The sequence below is a fragment of the Lissotriton vulgaris genome, chromosome 5 (genome assembly GCF_964263255.1).
Source record: "Lissotriton vulgaris chromosome 5, aLisVul1.2, whole genome shotgun sequence".
Lineage (NCBI taxonomy): Eukaryota > Metazoa > Chordata > Amphibia > Caudata > Salamandridae > Lissotriton > Lissotriton vulgaris.
The window spans coordinates 195,751,190-195,763,324 of NC_141693.1; the positions used below are offsets into that span (position 1 = coordinate 195,751,190).

At 41.6% G+C, this 12,135-nt stretch overlaps 1 protein-coding gene across 1 annotated transcript in view; it reads left to right on the plus strand.

Annotated features, from left to right (window-relative positions):
- DPP7 (dipeptidyl peptidase 7) overlaps window positions 1-12,135 on the plus strand; it is a 1,540,287-nt gene that overhangs the window by 523,555 nt on the left and 1,004,597 nt on the right. Inside the window, exon 6 of the mRNA XM_086921148.1 lies at window positions 11,444-11,610. Coding sequence (XP_086777274.1) covers window positions 11,444-11,610 — 167 coding nt within the window. The remainder of the gene's footprint in view (window positions 1-11,443; window positions 11,611-12,135) is intronic.

The window sequence follows — 12,135 nt, forward strand, 5'->3', positions numbered from 1 at the left end:
AGGGGCGCAACTAGACCCTAATTTCGGGGGTGGGGGGGAGGGGGGGCAAATTCCAGTCACACTAAAAATTGCTGTGGGTCATCCTCTCATTGTAGTGGTATTATGCATAGGAGTTATTCGTTTTCCAATACATCACAGCTCAATTCAAAGCTCACTGGGCTCTGACATTAATGTATTCATAATAGTATTTAACAAGTTTTGCAGGAAGTTTAGGACTTTCCTTCAAGGAATTATAGCAGAACAAATATTAAATGTATTTTAGTACACATTTAATGAGTTTACCTACTCTCACGTGGCATTTATAATTACAGTTTCTTCAACAATTAGTGACATATGATGCACTGTTATACACCTGAGGTGAATTGTATTTGCTTCAACCATTAGCCGTTTAAAATACTTTTAGAAGATATTTGGGTTCCTCCATCGTCCCACCTCCCAGAGTGGTTTGAGAAATTGTGGCAAATAGTGCAGTTTAATCACACTTCTATAGTTATTGTTTTACTGAATGAAATGAATGATTGAAAATATGTAAAGTGCACTTTTACCCTAACCAAGCAGCCTGGTGCTGAGCAGTTAATGAAGGAGAGCTAGAGACTGCACTTATATGAAAAAGGCACTTATTTTTTTAAGAATGGGGGTCTCTGGAGCCAGAGATTTCCCATGCTTTGACGCCAAAAATGAGCAGCATCAGCATCCAATAGGTACTTGCCTAATGTTAGGAATGCAGGCAGTTGACGACTGCATAGCATAGGATTTTGGAAAGAATATAAAGAGTGATACAATGGTGAAGAAGCGGAGAACCTGTTTTATGGAGAGTGCCAAGATCTAGGAACAACACCTTGAAGTCACACTGTTTCACGTTCAAAGGCAACAGACAGTACAACAGTGAGTGTGAAGAAATAATGAAGCAAGGGGGCAGTCCTCACATGAGACATGCAGGAGGGTTTTGAATGATTTGAAAGCAGGAATCCCAAGACATTATCTAGTTGTGAGAAAATAGTTACATTTATACTAGTCCTGTGATTGCAAGAAGAGATGGTTTTGCATAACGTGAGGATGCTGTTAATGCATGTAAAATATGTGCCTGATCTGTTGAAAGAATGAGAAAAAGGCATTGAAAATGAATCCAGGATTTTTTGCTGAGTCAACCTCGAGTGGGCGATGGTTCCAGCTGCACCACCACCAAATTGAAGACCATATCTATTCATTGAAGGTTCCCTAAAGATGAAGCCCTCTGTGTTGTCACAATTGCGTTTTGATTTAACTTGATCCAGGAGGCAACTGTGAAAAAGCAAGATCATCATTTCTCTTGGGCAGGTCCCAAATCATTGCCAAAGAAAGTGATCGGATGATATCATCTGTGTAGGACAACACAGAGAAACTAAAGGGTTGTATAAATAAAGCAAACTTAATAAGATACACAGTAAACAATGTAGGGCTCAGAGAAAAGCCCGGTGGGATTCTGCAAGTGAGAGGTCTCGAACATGACTAAATTAGGGGGATGTGGACTGTTTATGCCCTCTCAGATAGAAAAAAGGTGAGACACTCCAGGGCAGTATCTTCAATGCTACATTGCTCCAAATAACTGTTTTTTAATCAACATTTCATAAAGTTTAAAACAATCATGTTATAACTGTGCATATGAATATCACCTTAAAGCACATACTTTATTTTAAAATTTACTCTTTGTGACATAGCCTAGCCTTCCATAAGTGCAGACAAAAGATGTATACCTCACTAAACAATACAAAACAACTGTGCTGGGGTCAGTTTTAACCTTTTTTTGAATATGTAATCACAACTGTGCAATACCTCAGGATACCGATTTGGACCCCGAGTAAACTGAGTCTCTCACTGGTTGTGAGTCTATTAAACTCAACGGTGTATCTGCTCTTCCTGTGACTAGCGTGTGTCCATCCCTTGATTATCTTCTGCCTTTTATACTGTCTATAATCAATTGTTAACCACACACCAGTATAGTTAGTTATGCAGTTTGGAGGGCTGGCCATTGAGGGTGACCTATAATCCGAAAGCCTTTCAGTTTACAACATTATTGCTTCCACCTATCTGTTCCATATATGTGTATAAATGAGTTTCTCACTGTTGTACATTCTGCCCACCCCTTTCTTTGTCTCCCTCAAACAGTTTTTTTTGTTAAATGCTATTGTTGCTCTTCATGACATAGCTATGCTACATGTTGCTGCCACGATCGTCAAATCTGCACACCTGAATAGTCTTCTATCTTTTGGCTCTAGGCATGAAGACCATCCTGCTCACCCTCCGAGTACTGTCTATTCTTTCACCCACTACTTTTGCTGTTGTTGGAGTCATGCTTCCAGTAGTCTAATAGATTACAGCACCCCTAAAGACAGATGATGATCAAATCTATCTTTAGACCCTCATGTCTGAAAGATTAATCTTTAATGTCCGTATCTTTATGAGCTTCCTTGGGCTGAGATAGTTTTGTTGAAGAAAATTAAATTGTATTAATTTGAAAAGGGCAATGATGCCACTGCTGGTAAGTGTAAAACATCTAGGAGGACTGCCATCGAGTAGACCACTCTCTTAGAGTTCAAGGAAGTTTAACTGTCCAAAATTAAGCCATTTTGATCATGAGACAGAGAGCAAGAGCAAGAATCTATTTGCTAGCTCCTTCCCCCGGATTTTATACTGTATAGTCATCATAGAGAGTGGTTGCTTCAAAGTCCTATCAAAACTATTGCAGCCAAATTGCAGAATCATTACTAGATCTGTCATTTGCGTAATAAAGTTTGAGTCTAGTTATAGACAACCAAGAGCTGAGGAGCTATCAGTCTTTTGTATGTGGAGTAAAATTTGTTTGGCAGGCTATCCAACCCTGGGTTCTGGCCATTAGTTATCCCTTCTATAGCTTGAATAGTTTAGCCAGGGGTGCCTCCAGAGCAAGTCTTTGATCTTGAGATGAAATGGGAAGACCCTGATGTCCTTAAATCTTCAGTAAATGCGCACTATATCTCACATGATAGCGCATCGAAGCAGATGAAGCAATTAAGAAAGCTTGCTAACTACCAGCCTGATCTATCACCTTCTCAGAGTGTCTTGGCTGTGAATTCCTTGAAAGCAAATGGGGTTCAATCTATGTTTGATCATCTTGTACCTTTCCCTACATGCTAGTAATCTATCATTGCTCTTAATGTCAACCCCAGTAACCCTCAGAGGAGTATGCATGGCAGTCTCTCTCTTGCATACTTCCCTCACTGGCAGCACTCAAGACCCAATTACTATGCTGGTACACACTATCTGAATCATTAGCTTTAACACTTATAATTCAGTCAGCACTCTCCCTAATGTACCTCCAGTTTCCCTACAATAGTCCACATTGGCATCCCTCACAGCTCCCTAAAAAGTTGCATCTCACAGCGCTGCCACCTAAAGTTTCCATGAGTGAATGCTAATAGGCAATATACCCCAGCCCAGGTTAACTAAGAGCAGCCAGTGGGCCTTATTATTTTGCGTACGTACTGCGCTTCAGCCACGAGTCCCATATTCAGGAAAGTTTCTGGTTCATCTGTGTTGCCATTAAACACCAATGTGCTCTCTCCTAAGCCACTGGTAATAATCAAGCCCAACTATTCATGGAGTGCCTCCACTGCTGCAGCAGCCCTCTCAGCTTGTGAGAGCAGCGGATGGTCTGTCAACCTTTTGTGTTTTTCTCCTATGTTGCGGTCTGGATTTCAGTCTGTTCTGGGATGACCAATAAATAGGGCTTTTCAAGGTTGTCATAGCTTCAGCCCGTTTCCATACTGCTGATGTATCAGTATAGATGTGGGATTTCCCATTGTAAAAGACTTTCAGGTCGGTTGTGAATGAAAACATGCCCTTGAGGTGTAATTTAGGGAGTTGTTTCTTAACTTCAAGATGTGCTCTCCTCTGTGGTTGACCATTGGAGTGTAATCTGGAAAAATCAGTACTAGTGTATCATCAATTGTGTATGGTACATACAGGCCAGACTGGAGCTTTTGTGGTGCCCTGACCATCTATAATGCCTAAACTGTGTGACCCAGAGCAATTGCTTTCCTACACAGTGACTACTTTTTCAGGATCATTATATTATAAGGCACCTTGAAATAATTGTTCAGGATGCAAATTGTGCAGAAACCTCTCTTGTATATTGTTTAATGCACCATAGTGTTGCTCAATATATAACAATAAAGGCCTTGTATAGGAGGCTCTAAATACCTGTCCAGGCATGCCTGCCTACCACAACTTGTCAACTGGATGCCAGACTTTTCTCTCAGCATGGGCATGGTCTGTTTCATAGCATGACTGATTACAGTTAACCCTTCACCCTGTGAAAAATGCTGCACATCATGTCGACAGTCTCACTTATAGCATATTGAATTGCCTCTTCAAGGAGCAGAACCTGAAGAAAATTGCCCTGCCTGTCCACTTTTTGGCAGTGCTGGGGTCATCTCACCTAGCACACTGCAAGATTATGCCTCCGTTTCTGTAGTATAATAGTTAGCTCTGTTGTGGCAAGTGAAACAAAGTCGAGCAAACTCTGTAGTTGCAGCAGATGACATTATTATAGGCCTGGCTGGCCCTGTGGATGGCAGTAGTTATAATATGGGCCTGTGCCTGTTCAACTGAGAACAATTTTGTCAGGTAATAGGCTGTAAGTGTTGTACTTAGTAACCCTTCCAAAAAGCATTCAGTGCTAAAGCTCTTTGTTTGTTTGGTGAGGCCCCCTATCTGAATGTTGGTCCTCATAGCTTTTCCTTCCTCATCTACGACCCAGTATTTAAGGAATGAGATTCTGTCTTGTACGTTTTCAAAGTGCTTCCCAAGCACTCAGATCTTGTGTAAGTTTTGCTTTGGCTTCTGATATTAACACTGCCAGTTTCTTCTGATCATAGTTAATCCTACATCAAGCACTAGAGTGTCAATCTTTGCTACCAGAGCTGCATGAGAATGCTTAATAGTGAGCAATATAGGTTCAATATGTCAGCAGTCTCCGCAGTTGCAGTTCACCCCTTACCTCCATGCCCTAATCATCAACTGTCAGCTCTCCCCTGTCTCTTACCTTCTTCCATGCATGTCTACCCTTCCTCTTTCTTGTGGAGCGTTACTTCTTCTCACTGATTATTTCCCTCACCTTTCCCCCTGCTCCCTCCCTCACTCCTATAGCCTGTTATTTTCGCTTAGTGGCTCTGCTCCAATTTCATCCATTTTTCCCTCCATGCTGTAATTTCCCATTGGATTGCCACCTGGCCAGTCTGTTACCTAAATAGCGGATATTTTTAAGTAACAGCTGGTAAAAAAAACCTTGGAACTCAGCAAAAGCTTATAGTTATTCTGGTTTGAAATACGAGGTCCAAGCAGTTAATAAAGGTATATATCCAGAGCCACTGGAGGTATGGCACTGTATGGCTGCGACTTTTTTTGCATAGTTGAATATTTGCTGCATTTGCCACAAATTATCATCTGCCTCACAATCTGAAGATGTTCACAGAGAAAAAATGTTTTTAGCTTAAAACATTCCAAAGTTACTAAAAAACGCAGCAACATGTTGCCGCACAGTCAAAGGACCTTTGCAAATGGTGACTGGTCACTTTTCTGTTGCTTATATCTGTATTTGAGTTTTAAACTGGTATTAATGAGATGCAACCAATGTTTAGACAGTGTTAACAAGTGTAAAAATTACAAATTAAAATAGTAATGCTATAAAAAAATGTGCAGCATTATGCCACATAATTTACTCAACCTTGCTGCATAATTTGACTCTCCCCTGCTGCAGAATTTCAGTGGCTCTGCATATCACATCAAAATTATTATCAAGCAACATACACAATTCCTAAATTATTATTAAAGCTAACAGTCTTACTCTTTGCTGTTCAATATTTGTCTCTACACATTTTTGATGACCTGACTTTGACTTCGATACTCAGTTGTTAAATGCAATAATTGCAGCTTCACATTCACTGTGCTCCAGATGAAGTCTTATTTTTGTCTATAATATCCGATTGTGCATTGCGAACTCCTCAAGACTACTATATTTTCTGTAACACTCACTGTACTGTGTTCATTTTAAAAACCACTGTTATTTTAGTTTGGTGACATTATAAAATAAAATTAAATTGCCTGAGCTAAAAAGTTAAGAGTTGTGAGTGAATTTTTTTTTTTAAAGGCTAACAGCAGATTTAGTTGCTATTCACTTACCAGCCTCGTCCCCATTTGCATCTGAACATGTGGCAACCCTATGTATATCATATGCCCACTTTAAAATCATCTCTCCCCTACATTCTTTGCAAAGGTCTGTTATGATGTGGGTGTACTGTTAATAACAAAAAGGGGAGAGAGAGAAATTAAATCGAGATGGATTTGTTCTCCTAGACTAATGTAAATAAACAAATAGAATCCACTCCTCGTGTTCTAGGTGTGGTCTCCGCAGTGGGGAGCACCCTACTGGTTTTAAGGTCCCCTCACACACCATCAGACCCCTTGGTGTCATGCTTCATCATCGGGGTCATCGTACCCCTCTACGGGGTACGGCGTGCTGCGACCTTTCGGGTGCGTGGGAGCACTTGATGGACTATGTGTGGTGTACATGAGGGGTTGATTTATGTGAGTGTGTGGTGGGGTTATTAAAACTGAGTGAAAATTAAAAAGGACCTGGCTCGTGGGGTGACTAAAAATTATTTAATAAGCCCCCGGGCTGGTGCTATTCAAATAAAAAGTTGGAGGTTGTGCCGCAGTCAATGTGCGTTACCTCCTTTCTGTGTGTGTTGACATGTTTCGGTGTAAAACACCTTCTTCAGGACAGGGTACACAAATCCCCACCTTACTCACTATTCTCTAACTCGTATTCAGGATTTTCCTAATAAAAGTGAGAAAATATAGTGCAGGGTCAGACAATGTACCTAGCAAAAAAAAAAACGTTGTTGTTTACTAATCAACCTCTAAAAGAAAAGAAGATAAATAATTTTTTCTGGTGGTCTACTTTTCTACATCCATAGGCAAAATGGCCAGTGGTTACAGGTGATACAATCGTGATTACGACTATTACTATAGGTGCCAATTGTGCCTATAGTGGGATAAAAGGAAAAGACAAACCAGACACACTGACAAAACAACAAGAAACACACACTTTCGTATTGTAGTTTGTGGTGTTTTTAGTAAGATTTTAAGAGTAAAACACCACTTATGGTTGAACAGTAACGTGCTCCTGTAAACGAAAAAAGTTTCATGCTTTTAAGTTTTTATCAACATACTGTTTAAAAGGATGAAAAAGGCTTCATGAGTCCTACGAACGGATCTGGTGTGCTACTTAGCACCTGTATGGGAAAAAAAGATTCAACAAAGATGGTTCAGCACGCCATACAATATATAATGACAGTATTAATGAGGTCAATAATATCAATAAGCCATGATGTATTCTTTTCTTGTTTTATTCCAAATCTTCACATACAAGTAGCCAACGTGTTTCGTCCGAAGGACTTCTTCAGGGCGAATAGTAATAAAGTACTGTTTAATGTTCTGGACTTTAACAGTGAGAAACAGTCTCCAGCTACTGTGTTGGAACCAGTCTCCAGGAACTTGGATGGCAAATATCCTTCTATTCTGTGATGGACTGGTCAAATCTCTGTGATAGATATATTTCAGCAAAAAGAAAGGATGTCACAATTCACATCCAAGGGAGGTGATATCAATATTCACCTTCGCTGAGTAACATGTCTCCGTTCTCTTCGGTCTCCTCGGTTGTCGTCTCGGAAAAGTGATCAAAGTGACAAAATCCAGACTGACCGGGCAGCCGCCAGGCCAATCTGTGTGACTACCTATAGTTCCCAAACCAATGAAGTGTCGAAACTCCTAAATAAACATTGGCGCATCCTAACAAGTGGGAGTCTAGACATTGAGAAACCATTGTTTGCCCACAAACTAGGTAGGAATCTCAAGGACATGCTGGTGCACACACGCCCGAAACAAGAACAAACACAACGCCCTCAGCATGGTCTGGTAGATCACTACCCATGTGGTAATTGTGCAAGTTGCCACCTTACTCAGAAGTGTAAACATCTGATCTTTGCAAACGGTACCAGATGGGAACAACGGAAACTAACGAATTGCAACAGCAGGAATGTAATCTATATGATCACCTGCCCCTGTAATTTGGAGTACATTGGCATGACCAAAAGACCAGTAAAAATATGCATTGGGGAACACAAGAGCAATGTACGGTGCAAAAAGATCACAACAAAAATGGCCACGCATTTCTTGGAAAATCATCACTGTGTCAACAATATCAAGGGGACAGTGGTGGAACAATTACCATCTGAGCAAGGACTCTTCGAGAAGGAACAAAGATGGGTTTTTAGACTTGGGACCAGTACCGTTGGCCTAAATGAAATATTCCCTGGGGTCAGTTAACCTAGACTAATCTCTTTTTTGATCCAAATGGGAGGCACAATACAAAGAGGATAGTAACAACATTGTGTCCCATCACGCATGTGCTGTTCGGTAGTACTACCTTCTAAAGCCTCAATCATGAAAATGACACGAAAGCTTTAAATACGCATGCGCACAAAACACTGAAAGTATCACGCCCGTATGCGCATGCTCAAACCGAAAGCACTTACTCAACGAGTCGCGAGCAGAACCGGCAAATACCCTAATATGAGCATAAGGAAACATCAATTAACGATTCGCGCCATTTACACAACCTCTGGCAGAGGTATAAAAACCCGTCCTCTAGACCCTTCTGACATTATCACCGGAGCCACGAAGGGATCGATCGGGAAGAATTTCCTCGCTGAAATCGTGAGTAATACATGGGGTAAAAAAAAGTGCAGTCAGTATCTACACGACATGGATGTAAGGACTATGGATATCTGAATATCTTTTTATTCCCATACAGGTGCTAAGTAGCACACCAGATCCGTTTGTAGGACTCATGAAACCTTTTTCATCCTTTTAAACAGTATGTAGATAAAAACTTAAAAGCATGAAACTTTTTTTCGTTTACAGGAGCACGTTACTGTTCAACCAGAAGTGGTGTTTTACTCTTAAAATCTTACTAAAAACACCACAAACTACAATACGAAAGTGTGTGTTTCTTGTTGTTTTGTCAGTGTGTCTGGTTTGTCTTTTCCTTTTATCCCACTATAGGCACAATTGGCACCTATAGTAATAGTCGTAATCACGATTGTTTCACATGTAACCACTGGCCATTTTGCCTATGGATGTAGAAAAGTCAACCACCAGAAAAAAATCTTTATCTTCTTTTCTTTTACAGGTTGATTAGTAAACAACATTTTTTTTTTTTCTAGGTACATTGTCTGACCCTGCACTATATTTTCTCATTTTTATTAGGAAAATCCTGAATACGAGTTAGAGAAACGTGAGTACGGTGGGGATTTGTGTACCCCGTCCTGAAGAAGGTGTTTTACACCGAAACATGTCGACACACACAGAAAGGAGGTAACGCACATTGACTGCGGCACAACCTCCCACTTTTTATTTTAATAGCACCAGCCCGGGGGCTTATTAAATAATTTTTAGTCACCCCACGAGCCAGGTCCTTTTTAATTTTCACTCAGTTTTAATAACCCCACCACACACTCACATAAATCAACCCCTCACGTACACCACACGTAGTCCATCAAGTGCTCCCACGCACCCGTAGGTCGCAGCACGCCGTACCCCGTAGAGGGGTACGATGACCCCGATGATGAAGTATGACATCAAGGGGCCTGTTGGTGTGTGAGGGGACCTTATGATGTGGGTGTATTCCTTTTTGTTTGCAAGATACTCTGTTCATTCCTGGACGGGGAGGATTGACTTTACTTCACACCTTTAAACCCTTTAACTTTGCCAGTCTATCCACTGTTGTCATGCAGATACAGCCATTAACCCATTGCTTGCTGCCGTTGGCCGACGGCAGCACTACCTCGCTAGTGCTGCAGTCGGCCAAAGGCCGACACGCCCCTGCCCACCTTTTAGAACGCCCGCACTGCGCTGAAATAACGGCCGCAGTTAAGGCGTTAAGGAATGAAAGAGCCATGCAGGGGAGTCTACTAAAAGAGTGAAAGAGGTAAACAGGGCGAACAAGAGAAAAGCTGTGACATCCATAGCTTAGGACGGATTGAGTAATACCTTTGATGAACCTTGACTACTGCCTGGCAGCCTCAGCCCAGCCCACGGAACCTGGGCGGGGGGGGGGGGGGAGCCATTTCAGCTCAAAGGTTGTTGCGTGCCTGCCATGCAGCACACAAAGGTTAGGGTGCCAAAGAAAGGATAGGGCCACTTCGCCATGCCTCTATTTTACCTGCACAAATGGGCGGGGACACAGCTCACCTCTCTTAAAGGAGATGCGTGATTGGGGGTGCCTGTGAGAAAGAGCTTAGGCCCAATCACGCAACTCCTAGAAAATGAAAAATTGTGTTCAAAGGAACGGTTTAAATTATAATGCCCATTTCCTGTTGTTTTTCTTGACGTCGCTGCCAAGCTCATGTTTTGGTGGGCCTGACCCACCCGCTAGAACCTGGCCTGCCTGCAGCATTGTCCGACTGTCACAGGCTGCTCCGGTTGACTCTGTCCTCCAGCAGGGCTCCTCACACCAGCCTTTCTGGGCTCCCAGTCCAGCTGGGACGCCCAGTGACCTTCTCGAGCCGCCCCGCTCACCCAGGTTGAGCTCCTGTAGAGCTACAACTAGGTACACTTTGTGGACCCTCTCATTCTTGGTGCTGCTCCTTTGTTTCTGCGGCTGCACTGTCCGCCACCTTCAGGGTTGGCTGAACCCCCTGCAGCTGTCAGCCCTGCCCAGGAGACTTGGGCCGTGTCAGACTCCTATGTCAGTACCTAGGGTGCCAGGCTTGCCGCTTACCGTTGACACCGAGGACGTTGCTGTCTAGCTTCAGTAGCTCTCGGAGTGCCATGTTTGGTTGGCCACGCCCCCTCCCTTCTTTACTCAGTTTTGCTCTCCCTCAAGAAGATAACATTTATAGACCTTTATTCCATTCGTCACTTAAAGCAAACACTAGCGTAGAGGCACAAATGCGTTCCCTGTCTTGAAAAATATGTGCCTGGGTTAATCACCAGCTACCACAATCACACATTAAGCACTGCAAGGACCTAAAGTAAACCGGACTCCTTGAAGTATCTCAGGGTGAAGCTCCCACACAATGTGTCAATCATTATTTTCTCTTTTTCTTAGATGGACTTGCTAGAATTAAGAGAATATAATTATGCATTATTGCTGTCGAGACGAAACAAGAAACTAGATAGACTGTGTTATTGAGATAAAAAGGGATCTACGAGTAGTGGTAAAGATTTATAAGGGTACAGTAGCATCATGTTATTAGAGTATTTTTTCCCTACTTATTGGAAATGGCATAATTAAATATGATACTATTACATATTTGTATTATTCTATTTTCATAACCAAAACTTTTCTTTTCTGTTGCAGACTATAGTGCTATCAGTTATAAAATGTGCACATGTGAGAGACTTGAGTCCAGGGAAAATGTTCATCAACTATATGAATTCCTTAGATATGCGTTGACCATGATAGCGGTGATGAATTACCCATATGCAACAGATTTTATGGGACATTTTCCAGCGAACCCAGTAAAGGTAATGATTTGCTAAAGCTAGGTACTTGCAGTTGATCAGTTGGTTTATCCCCATTTCTTGGGATATATTTTACTAGATTTGTACAACATTTGCTATGTAAGGTGGATGAACAGCTATTAGAAATAATAGATTTCACCATAGAATTACTCAATTGTATCCATCTTCGAAGCATCTTCTAGACTTACTATGAATACTAGTTTTCATGTGTTTACAAAGATGCTGTCACTGTTCAAGATGTGTCCACCTTGTGGATAGAAAGAAGCTGGAAAGAACCTCTGGACTCTGTATATCTGTCTGGCAAAGTCACACAGTGTGGAACAATGTCCTTTTTGCCAGCTTACTGATTTGCATCACTGAAATATTCAGACTTTGACAGTTTGGCCAAAATATATTGTGATCAAAATTCTGCTATTGACTATGAAACTTTTTGGTTGCAAAAAACCTATACCATGACAATTTTTCAGCCTGAAAAGCAGTAGAAACATAATAATTATAAGGGTAACCTCTCCGCTGTACCTCATGTAC